This window comes from Triticum aestivum, chromosome 2B (genome assembly GCF_018294505.1).
Source record: "Triticum aestivum cultivar Chinese Spring chromosome 2B, IWGSC CS RefSeq v2.1, whole genome shotgun sequence".
NCBI classification, from domain to species: domain Eukaryota; kingdom Viridiplantae; phylum Streptophyta; class Magnoliopsida; order Poales; family Poaceae; genus Triticum; species Triticum aestivum.
Window position 1 is genome coordinate 178,504,501 of NC_057798.1, and position 16,917 is coordinate 178,521,417.

The following is a 16,917-nucleotide window of genomic DNA, read 5'->3' on the forward strand; positions in this document are numbered from 1 at the left end:
GGGGGGGCTTGAGAAAGGAAACAGAAGAGCGAGGACTGCCCGTGAGGAGGCATCCAACGTGGCACATCCAAACGGCCGTCGGAGGCCAGATGGGACGGCTCGCGAGGGCACTTTCTAAATTTGCGCCTGTCGGTCGGCGGCTTAGCATCGCCCTTACAGAATAGCACCTTTTGATGAGTGGTATGCATATTATTGAGCAAAAATAAAACTCTCCCGTTCTCTCTAAAAAATACGACCCATGTAAAAAATTCAAAACTTTGGAATCCTAAATTTCCATTTGAAATTCTTTTAAATCAAACAGTCGTCTTTGGTGGACTTAGGACCATGGCAGCGCGGTGGATCTCGGTCCTTGCCGGCGGGAGGGCTCTGTTTTCAGTTGTTCCTCCGCGTTTTATTAGGGTTTGTGTCGTTCTCAGGAAGATGAGATAGTGGCGGCTCCGTGAAGATGGAATAAGGTTTTTTCCGCCTAGCCCCTGTCCCGATGGTGTGTCTAACATCATCGGTGGACATATGGAGGTGTGTCTCTAGCGGATCTGTCCTTGGTGGATTTGCTCGGATCTGGTCGTAGTTCGTCTATATTCATGTGTTTTCAGGTTGGATCCTTCCGATCTACGCTACTCTTCATCGGTGGCGGTTGCTGTTCTGTTGCGCTGGTCCTATGGGGCCTTAGCACGACCTTCTCAACTGTCTACTACAATAAGTTTTGCCCGACTCCTGTGAAGAAGGGGAATGACGGCAGCGCGCCTTCGACTCGCTTCAGTGCTTTTAGTCGTCGCTGGACGGTCTACGGATTGGATGTAATTTTTATTATTTTGTTGTACTGTCATGATTAAAGATAAATTAGATCGAAAGTTTTCTCAAAAAAAACCCTGAAAAGGTTTGGAAATAACCAGAAAAACAAATTTCAACACTTTATTTCTTTCCGGCCAAGCAATTTTTTTATTTGAGGAATTACATCGGCGTAGTCTCATTTCTTTCTTGCAGGGGACGCAAAACTGACCCCCAAAAAAGGGTCGCGTTGTGCTCTGACCACCTCCGCATCTCCCTCTGCAATAGCCGTCGCGATCTCAGCATCGCCCGAAGCATCACCGCCGCCGCGTCCAGTCGCTCCTCCCCACCATGCGCCGCTTCCTCACCGACAGGGCGCGCCGCGCGGTGGCCGCTTCCCTGCGCGGCGCCACCAGACCAGCCGCGCCGTCTCCGGCTCCGGCTCCGGCTCCGGCCGCGGCGCTGTCTCGACCTTCCCCTTCTGCTCCTTCGGCGATGGCGGCCTACATGGCGAGGACCATGTCCACTTCGGCCGCCGGGACGCCGCCAGTGTCACTTGACACCATCAACCCCAAGGTGCGACCTTAAGCTTTTCACCTAGTATGCTTGTTCGGTTCGTGGTCAAACGAGCATTCAGACCCTAGGATAGGAGTTACAAATTTCCGACATTTGCTAGGGGATGCTAAAGTCAGTGATTTGATACGCGTGAAAGTGGAGCTTGAATCTGTGTGTGTACTGTATAATTTGGCATAAATAGCATGTGTACTTCTCAGCAGCGATAGGATTCTAATAGCACAAATTTAAGCTTTTAACGTTCATACTGGCATATGGCATTATATTTTTGATGTGATTTGGTCTGTTCATTTAGGTCTTGGAGTTCAAATATGCTGTTCGTGGAGAGATTGTTACACATGCTCAGGTATGTGAATTTTCCCCCTCAGATTTAGCAGTTTTTTTGTTGTTGTCCCGAGTATATTTACAGATGTCAAATATGGATACCAATTAGTCTTACTCCGTACTCAACTGCAGAATTTATACTTATTTGTGCTACTTCATTCCTATGTTTAATTCTAGTACGATTGCTTAGAAACCTGAACCATGGTCTTTGTATTTTTTGTCCTGCAGAACTTAGAACAAGAGTTACACAAAAATCCAGAATCGCTTCCTTTTGATGAGGTTTGATTGTTATTCCATCAACTCGTCGCTTGTTGGAAGGTTTTCCCACTACACTTTTTATCGATGGATTTACCTTCGTTTATCTATTTTGATGCAGATACTCTACTGTAACATTGGAAATCCTCATTCCCTTGGTCAACAACCTGTTACATTTTTTAGAGAAGTGAGTTTTTCCGCCTTGGATTATAGTTGTGTGATGAATGCTTGTTCCACTGTTGCTTATTTGCTCATTGCCTTTGTCAGGTCCTCTCTTTATGTGATCATCCAGCTCTCTTGGACAAAAGTGAGACTCATGCTCTATACAGGTATGGAAAGTTGGAATACACTCTATGCTTGGATGAGTATAAGTAAATTAGTGTTAAAATATTTGCCATATTCTTATATGGTAGGTTACTTTACATGAGTCTTAAGCTGACAGTAATTGTATCGGTCTTTTCGAACAATAGGCTGTCTCAACACTAATGACTGATGATTTTGCGGTAAGCTTAACAACATGGCTTAGATTTTGTATCAGTCATTTTAAACAGGTTGCAACTTAGCAGTGCATACACTGAATGACCCATACGTAAGTGCAAGAAGTAAAGTAGCTGCTTTGCATACCCCCTTGTGTAGTTATGTAGCCTGCCCTTTGCTTGGGGAAAAGTTCTTTTTATTTTCTTCACTCTCTTATTGTATACTTTTGTCCTAGACACTTATTTTCTAGTGCATACACTGAATGACTGAAGGAAGATGAAGGGAACTAAATTTCTAGAGTGAGGCACTAGGCTAAAGCAGATAAGAAAATCCATAGGCCAGGGTTTTTAGCTCCTTTTTGACAAAAAATATATGAAAATCCATGTGATCTGTTCAGCTTATAGAAACCTGAACATTCTGTGATTCACAATCAATAACTACATCACATCCTCAGACTGCCCTCAGAGACTTTTTGTTCTGTGATGTATTTAAGGCTCTGTTGATCAGTTTTGATCAATAAAAGAATTGTGAACCAAGAAAGTAGTGGTGCCATCTCTTCAAGGATTAAAAAATAGGGGACCCGACCTTCAAAAACCCTACCCTATTCTCGAACCCTTTGCTGAGCTCTACCCTGCCCGCATTTATTTGGAAGGGGGCCAAAGAAATGTCTCCACGTGCTGCCAACAGTCTTTCTTCGGAATTGTACTGAACGGGTCGATCCTGGGCTGCAAAGGGTTAAATACTACTTGGCCTAGAGGGGACTAGGATAAACTGTTCCAAGTACCAAAAGCCCTAAGGCTGCAACCGATTACCCATAACGACCGATATAGATTCGGCTTATGCATTGCTATGAGCTGAAATTTCCCAGAAAGGAATTGTTACAATATTCTGAGTTTAGTTGCATGCTAATAGCGAATATTTGGGGTTTGCCCCACTCCCCTGCATGCGTGCGCTGTGATCAATAGTCGGAGTCCATGCAGCACCTGCTGGTAGATCGCTCCTTGTCACGAGGCGCTTTTGTGGGTGCGATCCACTAGTCCAGCGCCCTCCATTGGTGACAACTTCTAGCACTGATGGAAGGGCATGTCCTCTTTTGTCATGCTCACAGCTTGGTTTCTCTGGAAACATTGAAATGACTGTACTGTCAACGGCGCAATGCCAGGTGTCAACCAGCTGATTCATGCAATTCAAGATGAGGCTCAGGCTTGGTGCAGAGCTGGCGCCCCCTAGGGTTATGCACGATCATCCCAGGAGAATAGTGGCATGTGTTTGTATCTGGGTGTTGGGCTTCTACCTCCCTTAGAGGCCTGTTTTTGTAGAACTATTTCTCCTTCTATTTTAATGAAATAATATCAAAAGCTTCTTACATATTCGCGAAAAAAATAGCGAATTCAATTTTTGACTTCTAACTGATTTGTTTCACCATATTGTGGATCACTTTGGTGATAGCTAATAGCCTAACTACTCATACTGCTTGCTGCATTTTGGAATTTTGATATACATGTTTTCATACAGTTCAGATGCTATAGAGAGAGCGTGGCAAATTCTAGAGAAGATCCCAGGAAGAGCGACAGGAGCATATAGCCATAGTCAGGTATCTACATACTACTGGAAGAATGTTGTTATTGGTTCCGATCTTGATCATTCACGCAGCTCTCTATTTCAGGGTGTGAAAGGTTTGCGTGATGAAATTGCTGCCGGTATTGCTGCTCGTGATGGTTTCCATGCTAGTGGAGATAACATCTTTCTTACAGATGGAGCTAGCCCAGCAGTATGTATATTGTATACTGGATTAATATGAACAGTGGTGAATCATTTACTAGCAATAAGGACATTGATTCTTCCAGTTAGAAGTCAATGCCTGACTGAACATATTGTTTCAGCTTGTCATCACTAATCCAGTCTAGTTTCTTTTTCACCTAGGTCCACATGATGATGCAGTTACTGATAAGGTCTGAGAAGGATGGCATTCTCTGCCCTCTTCCACAATACCCGCTGTATTCTGCATCAATTGCCCTTCATGGTGGTTCTTTTGTATGTTCTACAACAGTGCTTCTGATGCTTTGAAGTGTTGGATCTGCATGTTTGATGATTTAATTTCTGGAATAATTTTGGCTTCAGGTTCCTTATTTCCTTGATGAAGAGGCAGGGTGGGGGCTAGAGGTTGATGAGCTTAAAAAACAATTAGATGAGGCTCGATCTAAGGGTATCACTGTCAGAGCGCTCGTGGTCATAAATCCGGGAAACCCGACTGGACAGGTTATTATTGATGAAACTTTTATCTGCAAAATATCCTAAAAGACTTTCTCAGTGATATACTCGGGAAAGTTGTATGTCAGCAAGCTATTATTGCTGTGGTACATACTTACATAGATAGACCATGACAGACAGATAACTTATGGACATATACTGTTTTAAGTCTTCTTTTTCATGAAATTTGATCTCGGTGGAGTGTTATTTAACACCTTTTACTTTCACAAGGTTCTTGCGGAGGAAAACCAAAAGAAAATTGTTGAATTCTGCAAGAACGAAGGACTTGTTCTTCTTGCAGATGAGGTGAGTCCAGAATCTGTATTCAAAGGTTTGCCTGTGTAAATATGCACAAGCTACTATAAATGCCATATAAATTTGATGGGTATTCTAAGCATACTTGTTCATTTATTCATTTACCCTAGGTTTACCAAGAAAACATATATGTTGAGGATAAGCAGTTCCACTCTTTCAAAAAGATTGCACGGTCAATGGGATACACCGATGATGATCTTCCTTTGGTATCGTTCCAGTCAGTTTCGAAAGGTAATTGAATCCTTCTATTTTCTGCGGTCCTTTTCTTTGTGCATCTCTTAGCACATGGTAAGGCTTTTTCTGTGTCCTGCTAGGTTACTATGGAGAATGTGGTAAACGAGGAGGCTACATGGAAGTAACTGGGTTTAATGCAGATGTAAGAGAACAAATTTACAAGGTGGCATCAGTGAATCTTTGTTCCAATATCTCTGGCCAAATTCTCTCTAGCCTCATAATGAACCCACCCAAGGTCAGTATATCATATATGGAGCAGTTGCAAAGTGGAATAGTTATGGCACCTATATAGATGATTACTCATTTTACAGGTAGGGGATGAATCCTATGAATCCTTCATGGTAGAGAGAGATGGTATTATTTCATCGCTGGCTCGGCGTGCAAAGGTTTGTTCCGCCCTTTTTTTAAAACATAACTTCCCTTATCCTTGTTGACTTTCTTCACCTTACATAGGCCTTGGAAGAAGCATTCAACAGTTTAGAAGGCATCACCTGCAACAAGGCTGAGGGTGCAATGTATTTGTTCCCTCGCCTTCATTTACCCCAGAAGGCGATTGGGGCTGCCCAAGCAGCTGGTGCTGCCCCAGATGCATACTATGCTCTCCGCCTTCTTCAAGCCACTGGAATTGTCGTCGTTCCTGGATCTGGATTTGGTCAGGTTGGTAATCTCAAAGCCTCGCTAAAAGCTGTTAGGTCCATTTTTGTGGTTCAGAGCGTTAACTGACTTTTCACTAACATTTTCTGTCGCGTCTTAATTTTGTCTAGGCTCCTGGAACGTATCACTTCAGATGCACGATCTTGCCTCAGGAGGACAAAATCCCTGCAATCATATCCAGATTCAAGGAATTCCATGAGAAATTCATGGACGAATTCCGTGATGTTAGTCGTGATGAAGCACCCACCGGTACTACGATTGAAAGCAGAGGAGATTAAACGGGCAATTCAAACTTTGGATATAATTGCCTTTTCGGTCGAAATAATGAAGGTCATGCAGTTGTGCTACCCCCGTTCAATGGATGAATCAACCTAACTCGTGCAGGCTTGTTTTACATGTAGCCCCTGAAGTAAACCTTACAAAATCTCGAGAATTGTATATTTGCAAAACCATGCGCTGCTTGCCTTGTTCTTAGGGCCTGGGGGGTGCAAGATTTTACTAAACCTTGAGTAATGTTATGGGGGGAAATCTTACTGTGTAGTAGATGTTTTCAGTTCTGTGATCGGAGGTTGAGTTTGTTCTGTTCCTGGACCATCTTACTTGTAAAAGACATACTGCACGTATGTTGTAAAATCAGAACGGATAGTAGGTGTTTGGTCAGCGGGCCTGTCAGTTTACATAAGACGATCTCCAGCAGCCCACCCAAGGAGCCATCCTTATGAAAGGAACACATCAACGGGCATACTTTAAAACCTTTTTTGGTTATTACTTTAAAACCCTGTAAATGCACGTTTAACTGCATAAAGGAGCAATGAACGCAGCGTTAAAAGAGCAATGATACTGTATTTTTCTAGGGACCAAGACACGGTAGATGCGTAGAAATTTTTCCATGACCCACTTGTGCATATGGTCCACCCACAGTAGCATACATTACTCCGATGGGCCCAAAAGTGTAACGCTCGGCCCACCGTCCTGGACCAGCAGCCTGTCCTGCTCCAAATGCTTCATGAAGCAGCATCATGTTGTTACTACCGGTAGATGCAGGCTGAGACTATTTGACTGTCAAATGTTACTTGCTATACTACAAAAAAAAAGAGGTTAGCTTAGAGAGGCTACAAGTCAGCGGTGAAGCTAGTTTAGCCGTGGATGATTGCGGCTCTGCACGCCCAGCTCAAGGCCAAGCAGAGCAAAACAGAAGAGAAAAAGGGCGGAAAAACGTGGTGGCTTTTGCGGTGGTGCGTGTCCCTGGATCGGTGGCCGCGAGATGTAAGCGCAATGATACGGTGTGGCGGATGATGGATGATAAACCCCCGATCCGACCCGCGTCGTCGCCTTGTCAACCGTTCCATCATTTTCCTTTGCGTGGCCTCCGGCAATGCTACACGTACAAACGATTTACAGGCTTTTACAGGATGGTTAATCTTGATTGGTCAATAGGTGAGCGGGGTGGCCCACCTTCCTGAAAATCAGGGGGGAGAGGTTTGTGATTGGTTGTTAGATGGAAGGAGCGTGTAAAAGCGTGTAAGCCTTTGTATGTCTAGCATTTTTGCGTGGCCTCATGATTCCCGGTCCCCTGTCCCCCACACCGCCAAAGTCCACCCCACCACGCCACGCCACGCCAGGCCACGCTCGATCCAGAGCTGGGTAAAATCATACGCCTACGTTGCATGCAGGCCCATGGATCGCGGCGCGGTTCAGCGGCAGTAATTCACGCCCCGCGCGAGTCCAAGATCGAGATCCCGATGGCGCTGGAGGGGCTCTCCCCTCCGCCGCACGGGAGGGGTTACTGCGGTGAGCAGACGCTCACTGTCACTGGTGTTGGTTAGAGGCAGGAAAAAAAAGAATGCTGTTTAGCTACTAAAGCTGCGTAAGCACGCTTTGGCGGAGCTTTGTTTGCACTTGCGGCTAAAGCGGCCTCCGGCCGGCGCAGCCACGGCCCAAAGCAAAGCCGTGGAGGAACAAAAGCGAGCCAACACGCACGTACGTACACTAGGCGCGCACGCAGCGACAGCCTAGCGCGACGCAATTCCGCGCCCAGATCTCGCCTCGTCTCGTCTTTCTTTTTCGCCCAACTAAATGCATCTCGCGGCGGCGGTGTTGGGCAGGAGGCAGACGGTATCCTCGTGGGGATTCGGCTGCCGGCGACTTTAGCCAGCGGACGGGCCGGCCGGCCGTCGTGTCTCGCGGCGAGCCGGGCTCTGACGGCGAGGGAGAGACACCGTGTCAGTGAGAGTGGGGAGCCCGGCCGCACTGCCCCCTTGGGAAGCAAAGGCTCTCGCTCGCTTTCGCTGTTGCATGGACGGGTTGGGTGGGCGCGCACTTGCGCTGCGCCAAAGACAAAGGATCACTGCCCTGCCGCTCTTCTCTTCTTACTTCTATAGTGCTCTCTCCGTTTCCTCCGTCCCTTTTACTTTTTCTCTCCTCCAACTGAACTCATTTAGTTTCTTGGACGATCATTCTGGGCTTATTGCATCTCGATGTTATTTCCTTCATCTTCATGTGTGTTTTTAGGGTATCTTCATGTGTTGTTAGTTTAAGAAGAGATGCTAAGCCGGGTACTTCTCTAGTTCATGTGCATTCAGCAGGATGGTACAGTAATTCTTTTGAACTCCTTGGTCTGAACATAAAAATAATAAAAGGTCTACTATGACGCATAGAACGGTCAATTGCTTGTTAAGGAAAGAAGGGAAGAGCAGTCAGTCGCCACTCGCCACTGAGCTCTGCAGATGGCACGGGAATCGAGAAAAACAACGGAAGCCGGTGGCGACTACAGAATTGGCGACACATGCGCACATCCCAGGAGACAGACGGCTGATTGATCTCCATGAAAACATCTCCCGAATTACTGCAAGAAATCATCGTACTACTACTACTACCACGTACACTACACACATCAATCGGAAGCAACGGCGAGGGGATCCGGTCAGACGGCGACCTCCATTCTCGGCTCGAAGGAGAAGGCGGCCACGAAGTCCATGGCCTCGCCGTCGCCGCCGGCGCACCGCGGCAGCTCCTCCCACGCGTTGCTCCCCACGTCGCACATGAAGCACCCGTTGGCGTCCGCGTCGCCGGAGCTGACGCACACCATCACGCGCCCGCCGTGCCCCACGCAGTTCACGTCGGCCTTCTTGCCGTAGAAGGCGTGCGACATGGCCGGGGACATCGCAGCTACATGCCGCCACGCGCCGTCCGAGAACTCCCAGAGGCGCAGGGTCGCCGTGTCCAGGTACTCCGAGAGGACCACCACGTAGGCCCGGCCGTCGCACGCCACCACGTCGATCGAGTACTCGAAGTGCATCGGCAGGATACGCGGGAGCTCGGTGAAAACGCGGCGCGCCAGGTCGCACGCCACGACCGCGCCCGAGTGGCTCAGGAAGTAGGCCACGGCCTCGCCGCCATCGCTGCGGCACGTCACAGCCGACGAGTACTGCCTCGACGCGCTGCGCTGCGTGCTGGACACCATCACGTCGCCGGACTTGCTGAGGTAATAGACCGCGCCGTCGCCGTCGCCGTCCATGTCCTCGTCAATGTCGTCGTCGTCGTGCGGCGCTTGCGCATCCGCGGGCGAGGCCTCTGTCTTCCGCGACAGAGGCACGGCGTTCTCCCACGCGTTCTTGGAGGAGTCGAACACCGTCATGGACAGGCGCGGAAGCTCGCCCAGGATGAGGACCACGCGGTAGGGTGATCCGTACATGGCCACGGCGTAGAGCGCGACTGTTGCGGCCGGAGGCGGCGGCGGGAGCGCCCGGGAGACGCCGCTGAGCGGGTTGGCCACGGTGAGCGCGCCGGTTTCAGGTGCGCGGTAGAGCACGAGCCCGCCCGCCGCGGCCACCGGCACGGGGCCAGGGGCGCCACGGCACCGCGCCCAGGTCTTCTCGGCGGCGTCGAACGCGACGGCGGGGCAGGGAGGGCGCTGCTCCTCCTGTTGGTCGGACAGCATGAGGAACCACGGGTCCCGGGCGGGGACGCGCGCGCAGGCGGCGAGGAAGGCAGGCGACCCCGCGGCCTCGCGCCAGCGCCGGCACACGCCGCGGAGGCGGAAGAAGCTGGAGGGCGGGAGGCGCGCGAGGACGCGCTCGAGCATGTCCTCGTGGAGCTGCCCAAGCTCAGGCGCAGACAGCTCTTCGCACTTGCGCTTCCTGCCGACGCTCGCAGCCACTGCCGCCGCCATGTCCGCTAGCTCCAAGATCTTGGAGCGAACAGAGGAGAAAAACGGAGGGAGGGGGTGGAAGAAGCTGGCACTAGCGGTGCGAGTGAGGTCGCCGGCTTTATATCTGGCGCCCGAGTGAGTGGAAGAGCAGAGAGGTGGTGGTAGTGGTGGGAAGGAAGGTTCGTGCGGAGGAGACGGTGGTGGTGGAGGTGGAAGAGGAGGCTCTTTTTGTTCGCGTTGACATGCAAAGCGAAAGAGAAAGATGCACTTTGGGAAGGTGAAGTGAGGTGTGGGGAGGAGGGCGCTGGGTGCGCGTGTGGGCGTGGGCGCCGGTCGTGGTGGTGGTGGGGTGAGCGTGGCGCGTGCACTGCCTGTGCTCTGCTCCTGCCGTCGTAGTCGTCGGCATATATAGCCGAGCGGCTGAGGGCCAAGGCCAGCGGTGCGGAGCCGGTGTGAAATGACAGCGAGGAGAGACACCCCGAGTAGTGTTCTTTTTTGGCTTGGACTGCATATACTCGTTTAGCATTTTCATTCCTACAGTAGTATAGTAGTTAACGAACGGTAAGGCACACCTTCATGGCACGAAGACCCCGTTGAACGTTTGATTCCATGGATTTCCTTCCCGTGTCTCTGTTTTCTGGAAGGGAGCGGCTAGGCGCCAGCCGCCTGAAAACTGAAAAACAGTAGATTCTCCCCCTGGTGTCTCAACAGTTGGATTAACGCTTCGTCTTCAGCCTCAAACCGGTCTCTATTGTTTCTCTTCTTCCTCTCCCACCCACCGATCCAGCCCCTGTCTAACCGTCTGCCTCCGTTGCCCGCAGCCATCGGCGCTCCCGCGGCAGCCTCCCCTCATCCGACGCCCACTGTCATGCTGCGGCCGCCGCCAACCATCTTCCTAACCTCGGCAATGACAAGTTTATTTCCCGGCGAACCTGCACCACCCGTCCACCCCCACACCACAAAGATAGATAATGGGGTCACCTGCTACCCTAAGATAGACCTAGAGAGCTTTTTCCATGAGTTCCTTTCTTCCCCCCGGCAGTTCCTTCCTTCACGTGAAATTTGACAAACCCAAATTCCAAATTCATGCAACTACATATAGCTATTGCGTTTGTGGAACTTACTCGTACCTTATTTTTTTCGGAGAAAAAACAATGACGGTATTTGAGAAATAAGCATCGGCTAACTCTATGCCAGCAGCCACGGTAAGACAACGGATGCAAGCGTTATTTGAAATGATTGGGTGTAAAGCATCTGTATATGGCTTTTCAAGTCCGCCATCAAATCCCATGACTCAACTCTGGACAGGGGATGAAAACTACCAAGGTGGAGTACGGCAGGGGAGGAGCAATTTCCGGAAGACAAGAAAAAAAAACTCAATGAACCATTCTACTTGTTTGGCGAATTCGTGCAGTGCACCGGATGCCGAATACTTTTCTTATACTTGGGTTGTCGAGTAGTTAACAAACGACGTGAACATATATTGTGCACGGGTTGAACTAGTGCAACAAAACGAAAGGAGTAGTGCATCCAATTGCCCAAAACGTATGCTGGCTTGTTGTATCGGTGACTACTGCATGTGGACTTATCTATAAAGTCAAACTTATGTTTTTTCTCTTAAAAAACAAACTGGTGCAGCGGATGCACCAAGCGGTTATGGGTTGTTGGATGCATAATAAGTGAATAGTACTCCCTTCGTTCCTAAATACTTGTCTTTCTAGATATTTCAAATGACTACTACATACGGATGTATGTAGACATATTTTAGAGTGTAGATTCACTCATTTTGCTCCGTATGTAGTCACTTGTTGAAATGCCTAGAAAGACAAGTATTTAGGAACGGAAAGAGTATAAAACTAGCATTTTTGGGGTTACTGTTTAAAAAAGCTACCACGTTTTGTTCATCGCACATACCTACCAAGTAGGTGGTTTTCTATTCCAAAACACACAAATAACCATGTGGTTTAAAATTGATCCAATTTATGACAGATCAGGTCTGCTCCTAAACAAATCATTTGTTTGACTGGTTTGTTTTACCGTTAACTTACATGTGGGGGTGACATGTAAGTTGTCTCTTCCTTCCTATTCTCTTTCTTCCCTCCCTCTCCTCCCCTCATTGCTCTCTCTCTCCCGAGCGATGATCTCTCTCTCTCTCTCTCTCTCTCTAAATTAGAACCACGACACAAGGATCATGCGCCCACGGTTTTTGGGTAGGATTTGTTCAACTGATTTGGTTGGCGGCGTGCTAATAGAATTTGCGATGCATTAGACTCATTTTCCTATGTTTTCCTTTTTATTTTGCCCTTGGAGTAGCCACGTGTGGCAATTTTTTTGTTAAAGTTTGTTGTGATCGGAAGATGAACTTTAAAATACTCCCTGCATTCCAGAATATAAGGTGTAATGATTTCCGTGCAAGTCAAACTTGTTTATGTTGGACCAAGATTATAGAATAAAATATCAACATCTGCAAAATAAACAAAACATGAAAAATACTTTTTGTGATGGATCTAATGATACATTTGGTATTGTAGATATTGATACTTGTTTGTACAAACTTGGTCAAACATGTACGTATTTGAATTTTAAAAAATAATACACCTTATGTTTTGAAATGGAGGGGGTAATTAATAAAAGGCTTTGTGCATCACTATTTTTTGTGCGAAATCATTCTTGTATTACTCAATCAAAGGGTACAATCATGCTTAACAACGTCCAAAACGACATATGGTCCCAATCCAAGCCATATAGCAGTTCAACCTTGAGTCCTCCCAAACTTTGCTAAAACATGACTAAGGCAAATTACAACTTCGACGGATATGAGTAACACAAGAACTACGTTTGGACATACCTTCTTTAATCTCTCAAATGGGAAAGGCATACTTTGATATGTTTGTCTCTCCACTTTTCACCATGTTCACTACCTCCAAGAAGTTGCTTTCGGCATCGATAGGTAGGTTACTCCATTGTAGTGCCAACATGAGTCCCTCCCAAATTGCTAAGGTTTGGTAGACTACAACACATCATCCCATGTGAAAAGATGTGATACGTCTCCAACATATCTATAATTTTTTATTGTTTCATGCTATTATATTATCTGTTTTGGATGTTTAATGGGATTTAATATGCTTTTTAATATTATTTTTGGGCTTAACCTATTAACCGGAGGCCCAGTGCCAGTTTTTGTTTTTTTACTATTTTAGAGTTTTACAGAAAAGGAATACCAAACGGAGTCCAAACGGAATGAAACCTTCACGATGATCTTTCTTGGACCAAAAGCAATCCAGAAGACTTGGAGTTGAAGTCTGGGATTCCACGAGGAAGCAACGAGGTAGGAGGGCGCGCCCAGGGGGGTAGGCGCGCCCCCCACCCTTGTGGGCCCCTCGTAGCTCCACCGACGTATCTCTTTCGCCTATATATACTCGTATACCCTAAAAACATCAGGGGGAGCCACGAAACCACTTTTCCACCACCGCAACCTTCTGTACTCGTGAGATCCCATCTTGGGGCCTTTTTCGGTGATCTGCCGGAGGGGGAATCGATCACGGAGGGCTTCTACATCAACACCATTGCCTCTCCGATGAAGCGTGAGTAGTTTACCACAGACCTTCGGGTCCATAGCTATTAGCTAGATGGCTTCTTCTCCCTCTTTGATTCTCAATACAAAGTTCTCCTCGATGTTCTTGGAGATCTATTCGATGTAATTCTTTTACGGTGTGTTTGTTGAGATCCGATGAATTATGGATTTATGAACAAGATTATCTATGAATATTATTTGGTTCTTCTCCGAATTCTTATATACATGATTTGATATCTTTGCAAGTCTTTTCGAATTATCGGTTTAGTTTGACCTACTAGATTGATCTTTCTTGCAATGGGAGAAGTGCTTAGCTTTGGGTTCAATCTTGCGGTGTCCTTTCCCAGTGACAGTAGGGGCAGCAAGACACGTATTGTATTGTTGCCATCGAGGATAAAAAGATGGGGTTTATATCATATTGCTTGAGTTTATCCCTCTACATCATGTCATCTTGCTTAATACGTTACTCTGTTCTTATGAACTTAATACTCTAGATGCATGCTGGATAGCGGTCGATGTGTGGAGTAATAGTAGTAGATGAAGAATCGTTTCGGTCTACTTGAAACGGACGTGATGCCTATGTTCATGATCATTTCCTTAGATGCCTTCATAATTATGCGCTTTTCTACAATTGCTCGGCAGTAATTTGTTCACCCACCGTAATACATGCTATCTTGAGAGAAGCCAGTAGTGAAACCTATGGCCCCCGGGTCTCTTTCATATTATATTATATCTCTTATCTATTTTATCGCATCTCGTTTACTATTTTGCAATCTTTACTTTCCAATCTATACAACAAAAATACCAAAAACATTTACTTTATTATCTCTACTAGATCTCATTTTTGTGAATGATCGTGAAGGGATTGACAACCCCTTTGTCGCGTTGGTTGCAAGGTTCTTGATTGTTTGTGCAGGTACTCGGTGACTTGTGTATCGTCTCCTACTGAATTGATACCTTGGTTCTCAAAACTAAGGGAAATACTTACGCTACTTTGCTACATCACCCTTTCCTCTTCAAGGGAAAACCAATGCATGCTCAAGAGGTAGCAATAATGATTTCTGGCGTTGTTACCGAGGAGATTTTCGCCAAGTCAAGACAAAATTTGATCTCCCGTCAACTTGCCAATTTCTAGCGCCGTTGCCGGGGAGATCTACGCCAAGTCAAGACATACCAAGTATCCATCATAAACTCTTCTCCCTCTCATTACATTATTTGCCATTCGCCTCTCGTTTTCCTCTTCCCCACTTCTAAAACAATTTTCGAAAACCTTTGCCTTTTCTTCGCCCCTCTTCCGCTCGTCTCTTCTCACTTGCTTCTTGTGTGCTTGTGTGTTGGATTGATTGCTTGTCACAATGGCTCAAGATAATACTAAATTGTGTGACTTTTCCAATACCAACAACAATGATTTTATTAGCACTCCGATTTCTCCTACTACCGATGCTGAATCTTGTGAAATTAATACCGCTTTGTTGAATCTTGTTATGAAAGATCAATTTTCTGGCCTTTCTAGTGAAGATGCTGCAACCCATCTAAACAACTTCGTTGATTTGTGTGATATGCAAAAGAAGAAATATGTGGATAATGACATTGTTAAATTGAAGCTATTTTCGTTTTCACTTAGAGATCGTGCTAAAACTTGGTTCTCTTCTTTGCCTAAAAATAGTATTGATTCATGGAATAAGTGCAAAGATGCTTTTATCTCTAAATATTTCCCCCCCGCTAAGATCATCTCTCTTAGAAACGATATTATGAATTTTAAGTAACTTGATCATGAGCATGTTGCACAAGCTTGGGAGATGATGAAATTAATGATACGTAATTGCCTTACACATGGTTTGAATTTGTGAATGATTATACAAATTTTTTATGCCGGATTGAATTTTTCTTCTAAAAATATTTTAGATTCGGCCACGGGAGGCACTTTTATGGAAATCACTTTAGGAGAAGCTACTAAACTCCTAGACAATATTATGGTTAATTATTCTCAATGGCACACCAAAAGATCTAATAGTAAAAAAGTTCATGCGATTGAAGAGATTAATGTTTTGAGTGGAAAGATGGATGAATTTATGAAATTGTTTGCTAATAAAAGTGTTTCTTCTGATCCTAATGATATGCATTTGTGAAGGAAATATGCCCTAGAGGCAATAATAAAGTTATTATTTATTTCCTTATATCATGATAAACGTTTATTATTCATGCTAGAATTGTATTAACCAGAAACTTAGTACATGTGTGAATACATAGACAAAACAGAGTGTCCCTAGTATGCCTCTACTTTACTAGCTCGTTAATCAAAGATGGTTATGTTTCCTGGCCATAGACATGTGTTGTCATTTGATAAACGGGATCACATCATTAGGAGAATGATGTGATGGACAACACCCATCCGTTAGCTTAGCATTATGATCGTTACAGTTTCATTGCTACTGCTTTCTTCATGACTTATACACGTTCCTCAGACTATGAGATTATGCAACTCCCGAATACTGGAGGAACACCTTGTGTGCTATCAAACGTCACAACGTAACTGGGGTGATTATAAAGATGTTCTACAAGTGTCTCCGAAGGTGTTTGTTGGGTTGGCATAGACCGAGATTAGGATTTGTCACTCCATGTATCAGAGAGGTATCTCTGGGCCCTCTCGGTAATGCTCACCACTATAAGCCTTGCAAGCAATGTGACTAATGAGTTAGTTGCGGGATGAAGCATTACGGAACAAGTAAAGAGACTTGCCAATAATGAGATTGAACTAGATATGATGATACCGACGATCGAATCTCGGGCAAGTAACATAACGATGACAAAGGGAACAACGTATGTTGTTATGCGGTTTGACCGATAAAGATCTTCGTAGAATATGTAGGAGCCAATATGAGCATCCAGGTTTCACTATTGGTTATTGATCGGAGATGTGTCTCGATCATGTCTACATAGTTCTCAAACCCGTAGGGTCCGCACGCTTAGCGTTCAATGACGATTTGTATTATGAGTTATGTGTTTTGATGACCGAAGTTTGTTCGGAGTCCCGGATGAGATCACAGACATGACGAGGAGTCTCGAAATGGTCGAGACGTAAAGATCAATATATTGGAAGGCTATATTCAGACATCGAAAAGGTTCCGAGTGATTCGGGTATTTTTCGGAGTACCGGGGAGTTACGGGAATTCACCGGGAGAAGTAATGGGCCTTGTTGGGCCATACGGGAAAGGAGGAGGCATGCCAAAGGTGAGGTGGCACGTCCCCGCCATGTGTCCGAATTGGACTAGGGGAAGGGGGCGGCGCCCCCCTTGCCCTTTCCTACTCCCTCTCTCCTTCCTTCTCTCCTACTCCTAAAAGG

At 46.2% G+C, this 16,917-nt stretch overlaps 2 protein-coding genes across 3 annotated transcripts; one reads left to right on the forward strand and one right to left on the reverse strand.

Moving 5' to 3' along the window:
- Window positions 1-999: 999 nt before the first annotated feature.
- On the forward strand, window positions 1,000-6,510 carry LOC123044204 (alanine aminotransferase 2). 2 transcript variants are annotated; one of them, XM_044466873.1, is made up of 15 exons: window positions 1,000-1,344; window positions 1,637-1,687; window positions 1,894-1,944; window positions 2,042-2,107; window positions 2,188-2,249; window positions 3,913-3,991; window positions 4,064-4,168; window positions 4,321-4,431; window positions 4,519-4,656; window positions 4,879-4,953; window positions 5,073-5,193; window positions 5,277-5,431; window positions 5,508-5,582; window positions 5,650-5,853; window positions 5,961-6,510. In XM_044466873.1, the coding sequence occupies exons 1-15, from the start codon at window positions 1,120-1,122 to the stop codon at window positions 6,126-6,128; spliced, it is 1,686 nt and encodes a 561-aa protein (XP_044322808.1). In that variant the 5' UTR covers window positions 1,000-1,119; the 3' UTR covers window positions 6,129-6,510. The 2 variants fall into 2 exon arrangements, with proteins under 2 accessions (XP_044322808.1, XP_044322809.1); XM_044466874.1 differs by having other exon boundaries at window positions 1,166-1,344; window positions 3,918-3,991.
- A 1,970-nt stretch (window positions 6,511-8,480) lies between these two features.
- LOC123044205 (F-box only protein 13) lies at window positions 8,481-10,395 on the reverse strand. Its single transcript, XM_044466875.1, has one exon. The coding sequence runs from the start codon at window positions 10,019-10,021 to the stop codon at window positions 8,774-8,776; it is 1,248 nt and encodes a 415-aa protein (XP_044322810.1). The 5' UTR covers window positions 10,022-10,395; the 3' UTR covers window positions 8,481-8,773.
- Between the last annotated feature and the right edge of the window lie 6,522 nt (window positions 10,396-16,917).